We start from the raw sequence: 19,151 nt of genomic DNA, 5'->3' as shown, positions 1-19,151 counted from the left end.
TTTTTTTTGAATGGAATTAATTGAATGTAAAATAAAACAGCATAGTCTTTACTGTAAGAATTAATCATGCTTTGTTTCTTATAAAAACTACAAAAGTGTCTCTGTTAAGAGCAGTGAGTGATTTTGTCTTTTGTTGTTTGGTGAACATTAAGCACAGAGACGGCAGAAGGAATATTACTTGTGGCCGCTTTAAGAGCTGCACGGATCCAATATACTGTTACACATGTTTTCATTCTCAACTGTCATTTCAGACATACAGTGCCTTGCAAAATTATTCATACCCTTCATTTTTTTCACATTTTATGTTGCTGCCTTATGTTAAACTACTTTAAATTACTTTTTCCAATCTACACTCCCTACTCCATAATGGCAAAGCAAAAAATAGGTTTTTAACATTTGTGCAAATTCATTAAAAATAAAAAACTGAAAAGATCCCGTTGCATAAGTATTCATACCCTTTTCTGGGACACTGTAAATGTATCTCAGGAGCATCATATTGCTTCTAGCAGGGCTGCCAACTCTCACGCATTCAGCGTGAGACTCACGCAGTTGACACTTTTCACACGCTCTCACGCCACACATTAGGGTTGTGCCGATAGACGATAGTATCGTGTATCGACGATAGTCAAAGATATCGCCTGTTGCTGATGCCTTTGACGATAGTAAGGCGATTATTATCATTATCCGTCAAAAAGGCACCTAACTTTAGCGATGCAGCGCAGAGAGTCGGCTCTAGGATGCCTCAGAAACTTGCCGCGGTATAAACACAAGCATAGAGTAGATAGCGCCACAGATGTGTGCAGTGAAAATGGGTAAGAGATTACATACAGTGTACATAGATTAAGTGTAGACTTAAGTGTAGACAGTCATTAGGATAACAGAGGTAGTAAAATGTGGTTTAGGCTGAAATAAATACGATATATCAGAATCTGTCTGTATATAGTAAACAAAACATTCACCTCAGTATCTATGCGTTAACTAGAATTACGATGCGATAAAATGGCGCTAAACATATGCACGTGAATTACACGCACATCGCTTCTCCACATTCTATATGAACTGAACTACAACATGAACTGATGACAAAGATCAGACATATAGCGGTAGCATTATCGTAATATGACGGGTACAGAAAGATACATTCATTTACATTCAGGCACGCACATTTACCACTCACTGAAGATAGCAGAGAATGAAACCGAAAGGAAACAGAAAACCGTCAGCGCTCTGTACACGCACAACTGTGTCACAAGTCACATGCACTACCCTTACAAAACGAATAAGGAATTTATTACATATTGACATATTTGCATATTATTAAATAAATTAGCACGATAGTATCGTGTATCGGCGATCTCAGATGCTGACGATAGGACGATATGAAAATTGAGCATATCGCCCAACACTACCACACATCCATTTTCTCACGCAGTCAAAAGCACCCTCAGTTAAAACTGTAATAATAAGATATTGGCTAAACAGATTTGGCAAAAGCTCCAGTGCGTATTTGTGGTTGTGCTCTGGAAATCGCCAAAAGACAACGTGTTTTCGTAGCGCTGAGCAATGTAGCCAATCACAGACATTTATGTTGATCTAGAACGCCTGTGATTGGCCGTTGCGTTCTGAATTCACTCACCTCTAAACGCCAGATTGCACTTGTGGACTCTCACTGTAAATAAGCGGTTCATTGATAATAAAAGGACTTTTGCGATTAACTGAAGCGACACGTTTTAGTGATTATCAATGGAGGGCTATTGCGCACTCCAAGGCTACGTATAATCCGTTTAGAATTTGAATAAAAGTTTTGTTTTTCGTCCTGCCAACAGCTGTATACCCGGTACAAGAAGCAGAATTTCGGGAGTGATAAATCCCTCATGAATGGATTAATTTATAAAATATAATTTCTCAGAACAGCAGACTACAGAAAAATATTTGAATTTTCGTGTCAAAATATATACAAATTTTTTAAATGCAGTTGCAATTATTTATAATGACTAAATCTAGGAATTCTTTTACTGCACATAACTTTTTACCACAAGAAAAGTAAATAGTTTTGCAGCACTGCAACAGTTATTTTACATCATTTTATAATAAAAACACAGTATGACATTTTAATAAATATATTTAAAAATAACAAATAATTTCACAATGCTGAAGTCAGACCAAATTTTAATTAAAAAAAATGCTCATGCGAACGTGTGTTTTGTTTCATGATTTAAAATGCAGTGTTTAGTTCTAATTTTCAATTTATTAATATTTTTTTAACTGCAAAAACATTTCATTGCCAGAAAAAAAAAATATTTATGGCTGGTAAATTCACTCAAATCACCAAAAAATTTCGCTTGTATCATGAATAAAATGGCAGATATGGCAAAAAGTTTTAGGCCGTGCTTGTAAGTGTAGAAATTACAACTAAAGTATTGTAATTCCCCTACTGTAGAATAAGATAAAATAACATACTGGTGAAATACTCATTTTTATTTACTTTACAGAATTGTTTTCCAATATTACTGTCGTTGGAATAATATTATAAAATTATTATTATTATTATTATCATTATTCTTTTTTCAAATTATTTTTTATTCTAATTTAGATAGAGACACTATATCACAACTAATAAGAGGATTAAGTCCCCTTTAAACCTCAAGATCAAGTCAATTCACCAGCTTTTTTCTTTGTTTAGTTTTCACACTGAAACTGTATTGGAGCTCTGAATTGTGAACTCTCAAAGTGCACCAGATAGATGAATTTAACTGTAAAATGTTCAAAATTTTCTTACGGGGGAGCATGCCCCCGGACCCCCCTAAAGACACTGCTGTGGGAATTCTCACTCCAAGCTGAACTCAAAAGTTGGCAGCCCTGCTTCTAGATGTTCCTACACTTGGAGTGGAGTTAAACTGTGGCAGATTGATTTGAATGAGTCTGATTTAGAAAGACACACACCTCTCAGAAAAGGTCTAACAGCTGAAAATGCAGATCAGAGCAAAAACCAAGATAACTGCCTGTAGAGCTCAGTGACAGACTTGTGTTAAGGCGATGATCTAGAGAAGAGTTCAGAAACAAATCTGCTGCATTGAAGGTTGACAGAAGCATTCTCCATAATGGAAGACCATTGGAACAACTAGGACTCTAGAAAATGTCCAAGCTGACAGAGATGGAGAGGTGAAAAGGTGAGGCAAAGAATGGCAGATAATTGCCAAATGCAGATGTGCAAAGATGCTCACATCAGACCCAAAAACACTTGAGGCTGTAAAGCTGCTTCAACTATGGACTGAGTTAAGGGGATGAATACTTATGCAATCTACTTATTTCAGTCTTTTATTTTTAATGCATTTGTCAAATTTACACTCCATACACCATAATAACGACAAAGCAAAAACCAGATTTGCAAATTTTACAAATGTACAAATTTTTTCAAATGTTAAAAACCTATTTTTTGCTTTGCCATTATGGAGTAGGGAGTGTAGATTGATGTGGGAAAAAAGTAATTTAAAGTAGTTTAACATAATGCAGCAACATAACAAAACGTGAAAAAAATGAAGGGGTATGAATAATTTCGCAAGGCACTGTAACTGAGGAAGTTTTACACTAATAATCACAAACGCCGCATTTTAACATATATTTGCATGTATTTGTCTGTTTAGGTGCGCATCTTAAGCTAAATGGACTTCACTGTCCGTGTTCTGCTCCGTCTCTGAGCGCATACACAGAACAGCGCTAATTCTCTTCCATGCTTTTAAAAACACCACATCAAATAAACATTAATAAATCAAGCACGACCCGTTCTGCAAGTCAGGTTACATGATTTTACTGATTTGCATGTGAAATTGGGCTTTTATAGAGGAGCGAGAGCACACAAAGTGGGCGGAATCGGTAGCAATAATCATTTTATGTCGATTATTGAGTCATAATCATTTGAAGCCGAAATTGAAATAAAAAAAACTGAATTTCGATTGATTGCACAGCCCTACATTGGATTGTTTGGAATAGTTACTGCCATAAAAAGATTGATTGTCCATTGTCAATAGAGCAGAGATGTATTAACAGAAGTCAGTTTTCTGCAGGTCAACGTGACAAACATGCACAACCATCTGAACATGATGTGAAATCTGCAACCTTTCATCCTCAGACAGAGTTCCTGATGGTGTGCATTTCTATTAAAATTCCTAACTCTGCGGTAACGTAATGAACTCATCTGCCCACAGACAGCGCTTTAACCTTTGGTCCATTCCATGGAACAGAAATGCAATAATGTGCCTCTTGTTCCTCATGCTGACATTACACTTGACCTCAACACACTGAGAGTCTGTAACTCAAACCTTCAGCCCTCATCCAGAAGACTTTGATTGTCCGGTCTTCATCTGGTCTGAAGTCAACGTCTCTGCTCCGTTTCGTCAAAGTGCAATAAATACACATTGCTCCCAAATGTCTTCATGATCGCTCAGTGTTTCCACCAGTTGCACAACAGACTGCTGAAATCTGATTATTGGGCATCTGTGGGGAATTCATGAACTGCCAAATGTGCACGTGGACATAAACGATAACCGATTATTAGCTGTTAGTGTGTTTTCATGCACAACAAAATACTGGCCTGCTGACTCATATCAGGTTATTAGACTTCGGTTATTAGGTTATTATTATTGTAAGCATGTGAACATATTCACTGATGGAGTCTCCAAACTCAAAGCTATGCATGCTTTAATGCATATAAAGATGTAAATAAACATTGGTAACACTTTACTTGAAAACCTTTGTATATAATTAGAAATGTCATGATATAAATATCTCACGATACGCCTTCAGCGCAGCTGAAAGAGTTCCACATTCAAGTGCATGTAATAGGCTAAAGCTTGCCGCAAAGCACCGGCAAAAGTAATTACCATGAATGTTTGGGGGGGAAATAGTAAGGCGATATTTTAATGATTTATTAGTGTTTTCTAAATAAGCATCACAAAGATGAAGTTGATGATCCTGACTCACCATTTCCTTATTGGATCTTTGAAAGACTTTTTTTTTTTTTTCTCTCCATCTCTGTCTGTCATGATCTGGACTGTGGGGTTTCCCTCAGCCACCTGAGGTCGCAGTTGCTCTTTCCCTTGCACTGCACTTCCCTGATCGTTTACACCTGTCTTGTTGTCATTAACACTCAACAAGCTCACACCTGTTCACAATCATATGGACTATAAGAACTCTCATTGCCCACTATTCTTCCTGTCTGCATTTTCTTCGTATGTCTGTCTCTGTGTTTCTGGCTCCTGGTTCCTGGATCTTTGATCGTGTTTTCAGTTCTGTTTATTTTGTATTGTTTCAAGTCGTGTTGTGCCGTGTTGGCCTTTGGTTTGTGTTTGTTTATTGTTTTATTATTAAATATATTTCTTATCTGCATTTTGGACCCAGACTGCAAGGCACTATATGTGCTAAACTCACAACACATGCAATAAACCAGTTCACTGCATTCATTTACTGTGAACTGAGCCGTTCGGAGGCACAGAAAACACCGGATCTCGAGCTCATCGCCTGAACGAAGTGCACACTTTGCTTTGAAATGCTTGATGAAGGGATTAAACCATATCGGTTTTAGTTTATTTGACAGATACCGTGTCAAAGCATAATGGCCCAAAACGTTTCATATCATTGCATGACCATGATAATATTGAGACAGTTTTGCTATCGCTATGTCACAATATTAATAATATCGTTACATCCACACTGTAAAAAGTTTTCATCAGTTTCAACTTAAGTAATTTAAACTAAGAAGTTAAATCAACTAATTTTGATTGTAGTAAGTTCAAATGACTTGTAGTTTTAAGATGATTTAACTTAAAAACTTAAGGCAGCTGCTGAACTTAGGTTTTTAAGTTGAATCTGGTGAAAGTTTCTTACAGTGCATATACTGTAGGTAATGCATTAAATTAGTATTCAATGCATTATTTATGCCTTGCATCCAGTTTATAATCCATTGCACAATTTGATGAATAATTGTAACTGCAGCTATAATTCTGACTAATCCTGAGATCCTGACTTTGACAGGAATCTTGTTTTTATTAAACCAGATGCAGATGTTGAGTCCACTGATAGTGTCTGACCATCTGAACCACATTTATGAGTCAAGCTGTGTCCAATCTCATATATGTCGATTACGAGGCTCGTTAGTGAGTGTATCTGTTGACGCTGGAGCTGGATTTGGCATCAGTCCTCTAGGCCAGGGGTTCTCAAACTATCTGGAGATAGGGACCCCTCATAGGGCAGAAAAAATTCCAAGGACCCCCTCATAACCGCAACACAAATGTAATAGCTAAATCACGTGTGAGAGAGAGAGAGAACGATGGGAAAGGGTTAAGCAAGTAAAAATGAACTGCAAGAACACAGTGGAACACAATGTAAATAGTGCAAAAGGCTTTTATAGGTATAGTCCTAAAATGCAATGAAAATGCACTGATGCAATAACAGGCAATAAACAGAGAGAATCAAACTTTTTTGGAATGACTTCATGTGTTATGAAAATATATGTTTAACTGGTGTGTGTTTGAGGTGGGGTGGGGGACAATTAAAAATTAACCCTGCAGCCACACAGTGGAACACAGTGAATTTCAAAAGGATTTTTGATAAGGATAATAAGGATAATATAGTGCTAAAATATAAAATACAATGACAATGCACCAATGCAGTAACAGGCAATAAAAAAAGAGAGTATGTTTACCACGTTTAACAATTAACACTGCAGAAACATTGGAACACAATGAAAATAGTGCAAAAGATGTTTGCTAAGGATACGTATAGTGCTCAGATATAAAATACAATGACAATGCACCAATTTGGGATTATCAATACTTGACCTTTTTAAATATTTATCCATTGTGGATTCTAGCCTAGTAACGTTAGGTTAGCGTTTTTATAGTGCTTTGACGGATTGACGTAATGTAACAACAAAGTTTCTATTGGCTCCCAAATAAAGCGGGGGGAGTGCTGAAAATAATGCGCCGGTTTAATTAACTTTCATTCATTAGCTCGAGACGTGAAGTTAAAGTCTGAGGGAAATGTTTTGGCAGATTGATACGGTGACGCATTGCTGCCACACACATAGTTTTTTTCCACACTCAGCTATGTGATTATAACGACATCTTTTCTCGTAAAAACGACATCTTTTCTCGTAAAAACTACATCTTCTTCTTGTAATAAGGACATTTGTCATAAAAACGATCTGATATTCCTGTTATAGGGAATATAACAGGACATAAAGGAGGATGCACGTTTCTGGAGTTATATAGAAATACACTGTTTTAATAATTTTAATGTAATGGTTTCAATTGTAGCGGCATGTTTATTAGGATTAATCTCCAATCTGCCCTCAGACCCAGAGGATTTAAGATGATCAGATCAAAACTGTTATTTCTGAATAATCGACTCTGAGCTTGGAATATTATTTGGATGAAAGTTCGATTTTACAGAAAATTGAAATACGATCATAAAGAAATAAAAGAGAAATGACAAACGGTTTGATTGTATTATGATAATAATAATTTCGTTCTGTTTCAAAAATGAACAAAATTAATGAAAAAAAAAATCAGTTTTAGTATTTTTGTCCGTGGGTAAAAAGAGAGCTTTAATAATTATGTGGGCGGCAATGAAAAGCCACTTTTCAACTCAACCTGTCTTTACTGTCTATCGCATCATCCAGAATAAATACAAATACAAAAAAAATACAATTAAAAAAAAAAAAAAATCTAGCTTAATTTTGTTTTTCCTTTTATCAAACAAAACAAAATAATAATAATAATAATAATAATAATAATAATAAAGCTATTATTATTATTATTATTATTATTAGGCCTATTATTATATTTTTTATTATGAATTCTATTTATTTCTGCTCGCATTTCGATTTGCTGTTAAATCAAGTCGATTATTCAGATTTAATAGTTTTGATTATCTTAAATAAGATTTTATAATAAAATAATAATACACCTAATAATAATAATAAGCATAATAAAAATTTGAGTGGCCTATTATTATTATTTTATTTTGTTTGAGAAACGGAAAAGCAAAAAGCTCGATTTTTCGTATTTTTGTTCGTGGGTAAAATACATGAGCTTATTGCTTGAATATTAATTTTACATGCCTGGGCGGCCTTGATAATTAGTATGATTATATACAAATGATAAATAATTTATTATACATTATTAAATTTTATCTTTAGCAGAATCAAGCCTCGAAATTTGTACTTAAGACTGTACACTACCTCTTGTTGGAGTTATACGAATTAAATAAACACAATTTTTTTTCCGATTCTTTTATTGAAGTAGACCTTTCAAGCTGCATAGAGACATAAATTGCCAGAGCGCACCCTGTATTTTTACAAAGGCAATTTGTAACGTTTTGTTGTTATTGTGGAAGTACATAAAATAAAGCAGACTTTTATATTTCTTTCCTCTGTAATCACAATGTAAGGGATCGCGCTGGTGCCGCGGACCCGAGAAGTGCAGTGTTGCGATTCATATACGAGGCAAAGAAACGTTATTGTGACTAATTTGCACTTGCATTTATTTTTCATTTTTTAAACAGAACGAAATCATCATCATCATCATAACACGATCAAACGTGTGTAATTTTTCTTATTTATTTCTGATACTATTTAGGCCTACATTTTCTGTAAAATCAAACTTTCAATCCAAATAATATTCCAAGCTCAGAGTCAAAAATAACAGTTTTGATCTGATCATCTTAAATCCTCTGGGTCTGAGGGCAGATTAGTATGGAGATTAATCCTAAGAAACAAGCCGCTACAATTGAAATAATTACATTAAAATTATTAAAACAGTGTATTTCTATATAACTCCAGCAGCGTGCATCCTCCTTTAGGTCAGAACTGTGGCGAAGGCAGCGCGGACAAACGGTTTCTGCACGCGTAAGCAGGGCGTAAGCAGCGCGTAAGCAGCGCGTAAGCAGCGCGTATTTTTCCGTTAACAGATTAGAGCACCGCACGCAGGGACTGCGCTGCAAAGCGTAGCAGGAGCAGAGCAGAAGCGTCAGTGCTGCGATCGTTTTGGCGCCGAGTCTTTTTTTGCTGCGCCGCTTACGCTGGATTAAAGCACAGTGCATCGTTCTTGATCAAATCTGACCTGATTCACACGAAAAATAACAAGTTATCCATAAAATCATGTATCACATGTATCACAATCACGGTTTAAAAGGCTCACCAGCAAAAATAATGCATTTGTTTGTAGATAATGTCTATAAATTAGCCTACTTGTTCAAAACAATCACGTAAAGCAAAGTTTGTACTATTTTCTGCTTGTTTTGATATATACAAGAATAAATAAACATACTACTGCTATTAAAATGTTATTATAAAACATTTTAAAATACAGAAATAAAATAATTTTTAAAAGAGAAGATTCTGAAAGTACTGAAGGAGATCCTATAATTATTTAATATAGATTTACAGTAGTACCAACAAATTATATTTTTATATATGTTTTAACATGTTTTTAAATATAATGGTTTCATTATAAACGTGATGATTACCCAAAGTTGGACAACCACCATAAAAATATTTGAAAATATCATATGAATCTAACCATGTCATGGCAACAAATGTAAAACAAATACCAAAATACCATAATTTTACATATTCTTTTCGTTATTGAAAAACTGTTGCTATAATTATCATAAACCTAACTGGTAATCATTAAGACGATCTTTGTCTAAAAATATATTCAATATTTTAGCGTTTCTAATTTGCTACTTAAATCTACAACATACAACATATCACAAATCAAAGCACATGACAGACAGTTCTTGGAGAACACCTGAAATGCTTGACTGAATGAACAATACTTGTCTAGCCTATATTGGAAGTACACAAGCTGCGGTTCAGCTGCGCGCGACAAACGCTTCCAGTGTGAAAGGAAAATGGATGCGCGCCGCTTCTGCTCTGCTTACGTGCTGCGCACGCTCTGCTTACGCGTGCAGTGTGAAACCGGCGTTACGTTTCACACGCAGGAGTAATGACGACGGTCCATGCACTTTCTCCGGGTTTGATTATATTTTGTAGCAAACTTTCCACGGACCCCCAGGAAGTGCGCCACGGACCCCTAGGGGTCCGCGGACCCCACTTTGAGAACCACTGCTCTAGGCCTCTGAGTGACGTCTTAATGCCGGCTTTCTGACTTCACAATTCCTGCACTGGGTTTATTTCCTCCAGCTGTAGTCAAATTGTGTAAACACTTGAACTGGTTGATGTGACTCATTAATTAGTTTTATATAATTACGTAAAATAAACACAATGATCCTGAACTGGGGATTGCCTTCATCTATGCTGGACTAGAAGAGCTCAGCTGAATGTATGAAGTTCAGTCATTAGTATACAAGCAGAAAGGATGTTGTGTGAATGCTAAGATGGCATATATTCTGGCTGTAGTGTGTTATTAAAGCGCCTGTGGTCCAGATCTCCAGCACGTTCCTCACAGCAGATCCATTAGCTGCTCTAACCCCTTCCAGATGATGGGCCGTAACAGAGCGACTGATTGTTAGTGTTCCCCCTGAGCTCTAATCCAGACCATGTGTGCGTTTCAGAGCTGGGATCCGGCCTCTGCCGATACGCCGCCGTTCGGTGTGCTCGCCCTATTTGGTGAAACGTGAACGATCCAGTAGTTCTGGCAGACGCTGCTGCTTTGGTTCGTCATCTGTGAGGGAAACAAGCAGATCTTTTGTGGAAACAGCAGAGGATTGAAGATGTAGGAGCTGCATGGATGCCTGGAGGGAGTTTATAGCGGAGGATCGAATGTGTGGCTCATAAACTGCAGCAGCGCTGGCCGCATCTCAGCACATAAACAGGAAATACATGCCGCTGTTAGAAAGACCTTCATTTGGCCCTGAATTATCAGTAGACTGAGACTGGAAAGAAACTCTAGAGATGCTTTACACTGAGGCTTATAAGAAACTCTTCTGTTTTCTAAAGCATGCATTCTGAATCATATGAATGGAATTCAAACTCTGATTACTTAAACAACATCGATAATAATCAGAAATGTTTCTCGAGCAGCAGATCAGTATATTAGAATGATTTCTGGAGGATCATGTGACTCTGAAGACTGCAGTAATGATGCTGAAAATGCAGCTGCGCATCACAGGAATAAATGCTAGTAACATGCTAATCATGCTAGAAACAGGCTAACAACTAGCTAGTAACTTACTAATCATGTTAGAAACAGGCTAACAACTAGCTAGTAACATGCTAATCATGCTAGAAACAGGCTAACAACTAGCTAGTAACTTGCTAATCATGTTAGAAACAGGCTAACAACTAGCTAGTAACATGCTAACCATGCTAGAAACAGGCTAACAACTAGCTAGTAACATGCTAATCATGCTAGAAACAGGCTAACAACTAGCTAGTAACTTGCTAATCATGCTAGAAACAGGCTAACAACTAGCTAGTAACTTACTAATCATGCTAGAAACAGGCTAACAACTAGCTAGTAACTTGCTAATCATGCTAGAAACAGGCTAACAACTAGCTAGTAACATGCTAATCATGCTAGAAACAGGCTAACAACTAGCTAGTAACATGCTAATCATGCTAGAAACAGGCTAACCTAGAAACAGGCTAACAACTAGCTAGTAACTTGCTAATCATGCTAGAAACATACTAACATCATGCTAAAACATGCAATCTATCTGACAGACTGTTTTGCCTTCAGTCTATTTCAGACTGAAACTTTTAAAACCTTTAAAAATGTTTCTGATCAGGCTTTGTCAAGCCAACTTCAAAGTTTGACATGCTGAACTTTTTTATCTAGATTTAAAATTGTTCTAATATTTCGTAAGTTTTACTGGTTATTGTCAAATAAATGCGTGAGCAAAAACACTTCTCTCAAAAACATTCTACCTCAGAAAAATGTCTATAATAATGTGACTGTTTTATATTTGTAATGAGCTGTTACATGAGATGCTTGTTTGAACTAAATCCTAGGGCAGCAACATATTGACTGTTATTGTTATTCTCCAGTCATCCGTGTGGCTCAGAATAATCAGGAATGGTTTTGTTTTGACATGTTTACTAACTGTGTTCTGTGTGTGTGTGTGTGTGTGTGTGTGTCCAGAGCGGGACTCTAGCGGTCAGCTGGACCTCACTGAGCTGATCGGAGTTCCTCTTCCTCCGTCGGTGGCCTTCATCACGGGCTTCGAGGGTTTCCCGGCCTACAGCTTCGGTCCGGACGCTAACGTGGGCCGCCTGACGCGCTCCTTCATCCCCGACCCGTTCTACCAAGACTTCTCCATCGTGGTGACGGCCAAACCCGCATCGGCGCGCGGAGGAGTGCTGTTCGCCGTCACGGACGCGCTGCAGAAGGTGGTCCATCTGGGAGTGGCTCTGGCTCCGGTGGAGGACGGCTCTCAGCGCGTGGTCCTCTATTACACCGAACCCGGAGCCACACGCACGCAGGAGGCCGCTTCCTTCAAGATGGGCGACCTGACGGGCCGCTGGGCTCGATTCACGCTGGCCGTACAGGGGGAAGAGGTCAAGCTGTACATGGACTGTGAGGAGTATCACCGCGTGGCCTTCACCAGGAGTCCAGACGGACTCACCTTCCAGCCCAGCTCTGGAATCTTCATCGGGAACGCCGGAGGAACCAGGCTGGAGCGCTTTGTGGTGAGTTTCAGACGAGTTTTGATGAGCGTCAGTGTTTTCTAAAGAGAAAAGGTGTCTGTTGGATCATTTGAAACACTCTTCATTGGAAGAAACTTTATCTTCACTTACATATGATCAGTGTTGAGGAAAGTTACATTTAAAAGTAATGTGTTACAATATTGAGTTACTCCCTAAAAAAGGAACTAATTACGTTACTTAGTTACTTTTTATGGAAAGTAATGCGTTACGTTACTTTAGCGTTACTTTTTAAATCTGGGCAGGGCTTGTTTGTGTTTAATATGAAAAGTTGTATTTTTGTCAAATGAAAAAGCCTTTTTACACCAAAAGCCTCAGGTTTAGAGAAAAGTAAATTGACGTCTGTACAGTAGACCACAGAAGAACAAATGTCAGATTAGAAAGCAGTTATTTAAAAGTGTAAAATTAAATTTAATAAAATTTAATCATATTATTTCCATAGCATCTTAATTATATTTTTTATACATTATATATACAGTGTAGTGTATATATGCATTTTACATTGGTTATTTTGACATGTAAACTTTAAACTTGTCAGAATATATATATACAGTTTCTTCATAATTGATATATCTTTGGAGCTCTTCATAATTTGCTTCCTGTTGTTTGGATAGAACTGACTTAAATTGTCTTGGTTAGTCTGCTCACTATGATTTGGACCAAAGCTGCAGTGAAATGCTGAATGATGCTGTGAGGTGTTGTGGATTATTCTGAGGTGTTGATTATCTCTGACAGAGGTTGATGGAGTGAGTGTTTTGGTCGTAATGCAGCTTCTTCATGATGTGTAATGAACACTTGATTAAGTCAGGAGAGATTCTCTTGAAAATCAACCCCAGTATTAATTTAGACAGCAATGCCATAAACCTCATGAAAACACATTAATTCATTTTTTTTCAGTGTTAAATAAATTTTTGATTAGCATGGATGTGCATGCATATTTGTTTTTCCTAAAGAACACAACAGTCGATATATATATGGTGTGTAAATGTATTACAGTGCATATATTAAGATGAGCAGCTGAGCGTTCGTCACGACACAGATGTGCCATATAACCGTCACGAAGCAGACGCCAACACGTTGATTTGTAGCTCGTTCACATTCTGAACAACATTGGACAACAAGAGCGACGACGTGGCAGTCCCACACCACTGAGACTTTTCCTTTTCAGACCCTTAAGTGCATGAATTTATGTTTCCCCTTTTGTTCTCCGCTTAAAAAGAAAGAAGAAAACTCTCAAAGGACAGTTCATTTAATATAAAACATCTTCAGTTACTCTGATCGTGCTGATTCAAGCCTGTAGGGCTTACTTTCTTCTGTAAAACACAGAAGGAGATATTTAGCACAATGTCCCAGCTGCTCTTCTCCATGCAAAACATGCATACAGTGACTAGTAGCAGAAAAGAACCAAATGAGTTATAAAAAAGGGTAATATTCTTGTTATGGTAGTAAAGCTGTGGTGGAACATCAGATGGCCACTTCCTGTCTAAATGAGTGATTTTGGGCTGAAATCAGCTGTGGAGCTTCAGACCTCATGCCAAAAGTCTTTCTTGGGAGATGCATAACTAGCTTAACAGTTGTCTTTCATATTTTGATGATGAGCAGATCAGTGTTAGTAGAGAAGGCCAGACTCGTCATGTTTGTAAATCACGCTGTAGTCGTTTCATAGCTCTGATCAGTCGATTGGCTCGTCTCTGACTCGTGTTTGTTTGCTTCATTAGCTCTAGAATGTCATTGATCCTCATTTATTGTTTCAGTTAGAAAGTGTCAAACCCAACTGTTTGTTTTTATGTTCAAAGTGATCATTCCAGTTTAGAGGAGAAGAAGCTGAAACACAGCTATTATTATTTATGAGCAGCTGTGTTTTGCTGCTTGACTTTCATAACTAACCCATCACACTGACGTCTTCCTGTTTCCATTAATGTTTGATCCTTCTCTGGATCATTGTAGACCCGTTAGATCTCTGTGGGCTGAATCTGACTGAAATAGCAGAGTTTGTATTGCTTTGTCTCTCAAGGGTCATGACAGAAGGTCAGGATAAAAGATTCTGCTGCAGGGTTTAAATCAGTCACATAGATTCATGTTTTCCACACACTTGCATGTTTTGTGAGGGCGAAAGATTTCCCAACACAGATTTCAACAGGAGTTCACCCCAGTGACCAACAGAAATCTGCATGATTTGAGTGTTGTGAGAGTGAGACCACTGACTACAGACTACAGTTGAGGTGTTTACATCCCCCTTTCAGCAAAATGTTAATTATTTTAGCAAAATAAGAGGGATTATACAAAATGCATGTTATTGTTTATTTAGTACTGACCTGAATAAGATATTTCACATAAAAGACGTTTACATATAGTCCACAAGAGAAAATAATAGTTGAATTTATAAAAATGACCCTGTTCAAAAATGTACATCCCCTTGATTCTTAATACTGTGTTGTCACCTGAATGATCCACAGCTGTTTTTTTTTGGTTTTTTTGTTTAGTGATAGTTGTCCACTTGTTTATCCCGAACAGTTAAACTGCCAAAAATCCATTATTTTTGTAATTTTCCATTCTTTTCAATTTTTGTGTATTTGAACCCTTTCCAACAATGACTGTATGATTTTGAGATCCATCTTTTCACACTGAGGACAACTGAGGGACTCATATGCAACTATTACAGAAGGTTCAAACACTCACTGATGCTCCAGAAGGAAAAAACACTCATTAAGAGCCGGGGGTGAAAACTTTTTAACGGAATAAAGATGTGTACATTTTTCTTATATTGCCTAAATATCATATTTGTTATCATTAGGTACTGCCCTTCAGAATCTACAGAAGATAGTTACATGTTTCCTAGAAAACAAAATAAGTTAAATCTACCCTGATCTTCAAATTCCAAAAATACAGTTGCAAGATGTGAACTTAGAATTCAATAAAAAAAAGCAAACACACTGTAGAATTGTAAAGAGAGTTTTGTAATGTTTTATTCAGTGGCAGAAACTGTCTTTTATACATTCAGGATATATTTGGTGTGGAACCGAAGTTCTGTTCATGTTTGTAGTGTTTAGTGTTGCAGTAAAACCCTTCATTATATGTTTCTGCTCATCTGAACAGACAGAGGAGATCTTTTGTTTAGAGTGGATCAGGTTCTGGGAGCTTTGTCTCTGCATCAGAGAGCATTGCACTTACAGTAAATCAGCACTCAGACAAACACAAACCCTCATCCATACGCCAGTCTGTGTGTGTGTGTGTGTGTGTGTGTGTTCTGGTACATATACGAATGTGTATAATAACATGGATACTACAACGTAAACATGGTTTATGAGTAGGGCTGCAACGATTAATCGAACGATGTTGTGAGGCGCGTCTAGACAATGAAGCCGGTACTTTGATTAGTAGTAAATCTCCATCACGTGCGTTCAGCTGGAGCGGCAATTCAAACACCCCGCCGTAAATCACTGACAAGCCACGCCAAATCGCGCTGAAAATCGAATTCGATTTTCATTCGATTTTTGGAGTGGCTTGTCAGTGATTTACGGCGGGGTGTTTGAATTGCCGCTCCAGCTGAACGCACGTGATGGAGATTTACTACTAATCAAAGTACCGGCTTCATTGTCTAGACGCGCCTCACAACATCGTTCGATTAATCGTTGCAGCCCTATTTATGAGGTTTACACTTCCTGAGTCCCCATAAACCAAAAAGCTTAAAAACACTAAATGGTGTTTTATGAAAGTTTTATGCAAGTAGTTTCCTGTGAGGGGTAGAGAAATAGAAAATACAGTTTGTACAGTAGAAAATACCATTACAGCTATGGAGAGCCCTGTTAACCACATATGCAAGAGTGTGTGTGTGTGTGTGTGTGTGTGAGTGTGTGTGTGTGTGTGTGTGTGTGTGTGTGTGTGTGTGTGTGTGTGTGTGTGTGTGGCTCTGCATATGCTGAGTCAACATGAGTGAATGAACCGCTGAATAAACGAGTCTTTGAGGATCACAGCTGCAGTCTTCAGGCCACAAACACACCAAAAACAACACTATAAATACACCATCCATATTGGAACTGTGTATTTGAGCAATATCCCACTCATGGCTGTATATCGGCACTGCTGTGATTCGGCCATAAGCATAGGTAATCACAGTGTGCTGATACACAACCATATCTCACATCTACTCATGTGATATTGAGTTTATACAACAATTCAATGGGTAAGTGTGTAAATACATAAGGAACAACAACAGAGTGTGTTTAAAAGCCCTCTTTTGTGCAGAACTACTTCCTTCCACCACAAATTCAAACCTAAAGTTGAACAGCTGAGCACAAGTGTCCATTACTAATTCCAGAACGTCGCTTTAGAACTAGTAATGAAGAAATGTTAAAGAAGAAAACTTATTCTATTAGTGTGTTAAAAGCTGACTGTATGTAGTTTTATGAGAGAGAGAGAGATGGTCTGAGCGATCGTGATTACTTGCATCTAATACAGCAATTATCTTCATATTCACAATGAAACATTAGTTTGAATGTCCGCTGAGGAAAGCAATATCTTTGTCATAACATTAATATCCTTGATATCATCTGTTAAGGTTGATTTCAGATGACAGTGCTGCTCAGTGCATTTGTTAGCTGCGTCAAGCTGTTGATGAAACTAAAAATATCTTCCATTTCTAAGTTTTCAGTATAAAAGTCTTTACCGCTGTCTCTTGTCGCCATCTAATGGCGGAACAATGTAACTAAAATCACCATCATAAACACAAACACTGTTGCTCAATACTTAACGCTTATAAATACTACTATTAATTATATAAAATATTATTTATTTTTTATTTATTTATTAACAGCCGTCATAAAAGCTGCTAGGCAATTTTAGTCAAAAGTACAAAGGCAGCGCTCTGATATACAGCATTGAATTTACATAAACATGATGAGATTTTGTCAAAACTATTTGGTCTGGAACAAATAATATTTTAATGAGACCAAAGACTGCCCGTTAGATTTACCCAAAACAAATTATATCTCATGTTTAACCACTACAGAGACATCACAGTCAGCGGTAAATTCCAGAAGATCTGTCCGAGGTGAGGTGCTCTGGAGCGGATTCATGAATGCAGAACGGCGCAGATCTCATGCTGATGCAAATTTTTAAATAGACGCTATCTTTATTAACAAACTGCATATTTGAACTATAAACAAGTCTGAAAACCTTTTAAAACTACATTCCGTGACACATAAACAGTCATATTTATAAAATGATTCTGGATTTGGGCGTCCGCCGTGACACTCGCTGTAAGAAGTACCGCAAACGGAGTGATACAATTACAGAATGTGAAACAGCTTTGATATCACTCTAATATCGCACTCCTATTGGCCAATCAGATTCGAGGACCAGAAAGAAGTGTTGTATAATTGAGATTAATCAGCTGAAATGAAAATAATATTCTAAACTTAGAGAGACGCTGAGTCTTCCCAGGAGTTTTGGAAGGAATCCTCTTAACCTCGTGTGTTTCGTAAGAGTCTGTGACTCAGAAATATGAAACATCAGTGACTCCCAGATTGTTCTTATCACTGGAATTGGATGCTCCTGGTTTATGCAGATAATCATGGGAACGTTTCCTCCGTTATCTGTTTGTGAGGCTGAAGATGACGATGTGATTCACACGGACACACAGACAGACAGCAGCGATCAGATGTTCAGATTCACGGTCAGCATAGCTTCTGTCTGAGTCAGTCTGGCAGGAAGCACACTCTAATGAACATGACTAATTGAAACCCAGATGCTGGAGACTGTGAACACACCCAGAGAATCCACACGCTGCCTTCACTCCTTTCAGCTCGCACTGACATTCTTCAGTTTTATTAAATATTGTATTTTCAGTCGTCTACAAAGAAATAGTTTGCCAACTACACCATTCTAGACATTAGACAAGAGATTTTTAATGTATTTTAAATATGTTTCTAATGCTCATCAAAGCTGTGTTTTATTTTGATAAAAAATGCAGAAAGTAATGTAATATTGTGAAATATTATTACGATATAAATCAGCGTTCTTCTATTTTAATTAACATTAAAAATCTAATTTATTTCTGTGATGCGAAGCTGCATTTTCAGCAGCATTACTGCCGTCTTCAGTGTCACATGATCCTCCAGAAATCATTCTAATATACTGATTTATTATCAATGTTGGAAACAGATGTGCTGCTTAATATTTGTTTGGAAACTGAGATACTTGTTTTCAGGAATCTTTGATCAATAAAAAGTTAAAAAGAACAGCATTTATTTAAAATCTAAATCTTTTCTAATAATATACACTACTGTTCAAAAGTTTGGGGTCAGTAGTTTTTTGTTCTTCCTTTTTTTTTTAAAGAAATTAATACTTTTATTCAGCAAGGATATGTTAAATTGATTTTAAAAAATGGGATAGCAAAGACTTATTGTTAGAAAAGATTTCTACTTTGAATAAATGTTGTTCATTTTAACTTGTTATTTATCAAAGAATCCTGAAAAAAGTATCA

The 19,151-nt window shown here is 37.1% G+C and overlaps 1 protein-coding gene across 1 annotated transcript in view; it reads left to right on the top strand.

Annotated features, from left to right (window-relative positions):
* Nucleotides 1-19,151, top strand: part of col15a1a (collagen, type XV, alpha 1a) — a 76,086-nt gene that overhangs the window by 8,516 nt on the left and 48,419 nt on the right. The window contains exon 4 of the mRNA XM_073830535.1: nt 11,975-12,652. Within this exon, the coding sequence (XP_073686636.1) occupies nt 11,975-12,652 (678 nt within the window). The remainder of the gene's footprint in view (nt 1-11,974; nt 12,653-19,151) is intronic.

Source organism: Garra rufa, chromosome 24, assembly GCF_049309525.1.
Source record: "Garra rufa chromosome 24, GarRuf1.0, whole genome shotgun sequence".
NCBI classification, from domain to species: Eukaryota; Metazoa; Chordata; class Actinopteri; order Cypriniformes; family Cyprinidae; genus Garra; species Garra rufa.
Note: the sequence above shows the minus strand (reverse complement) of the source record. Positions and strands in the feature narration are given on the sequence as shown.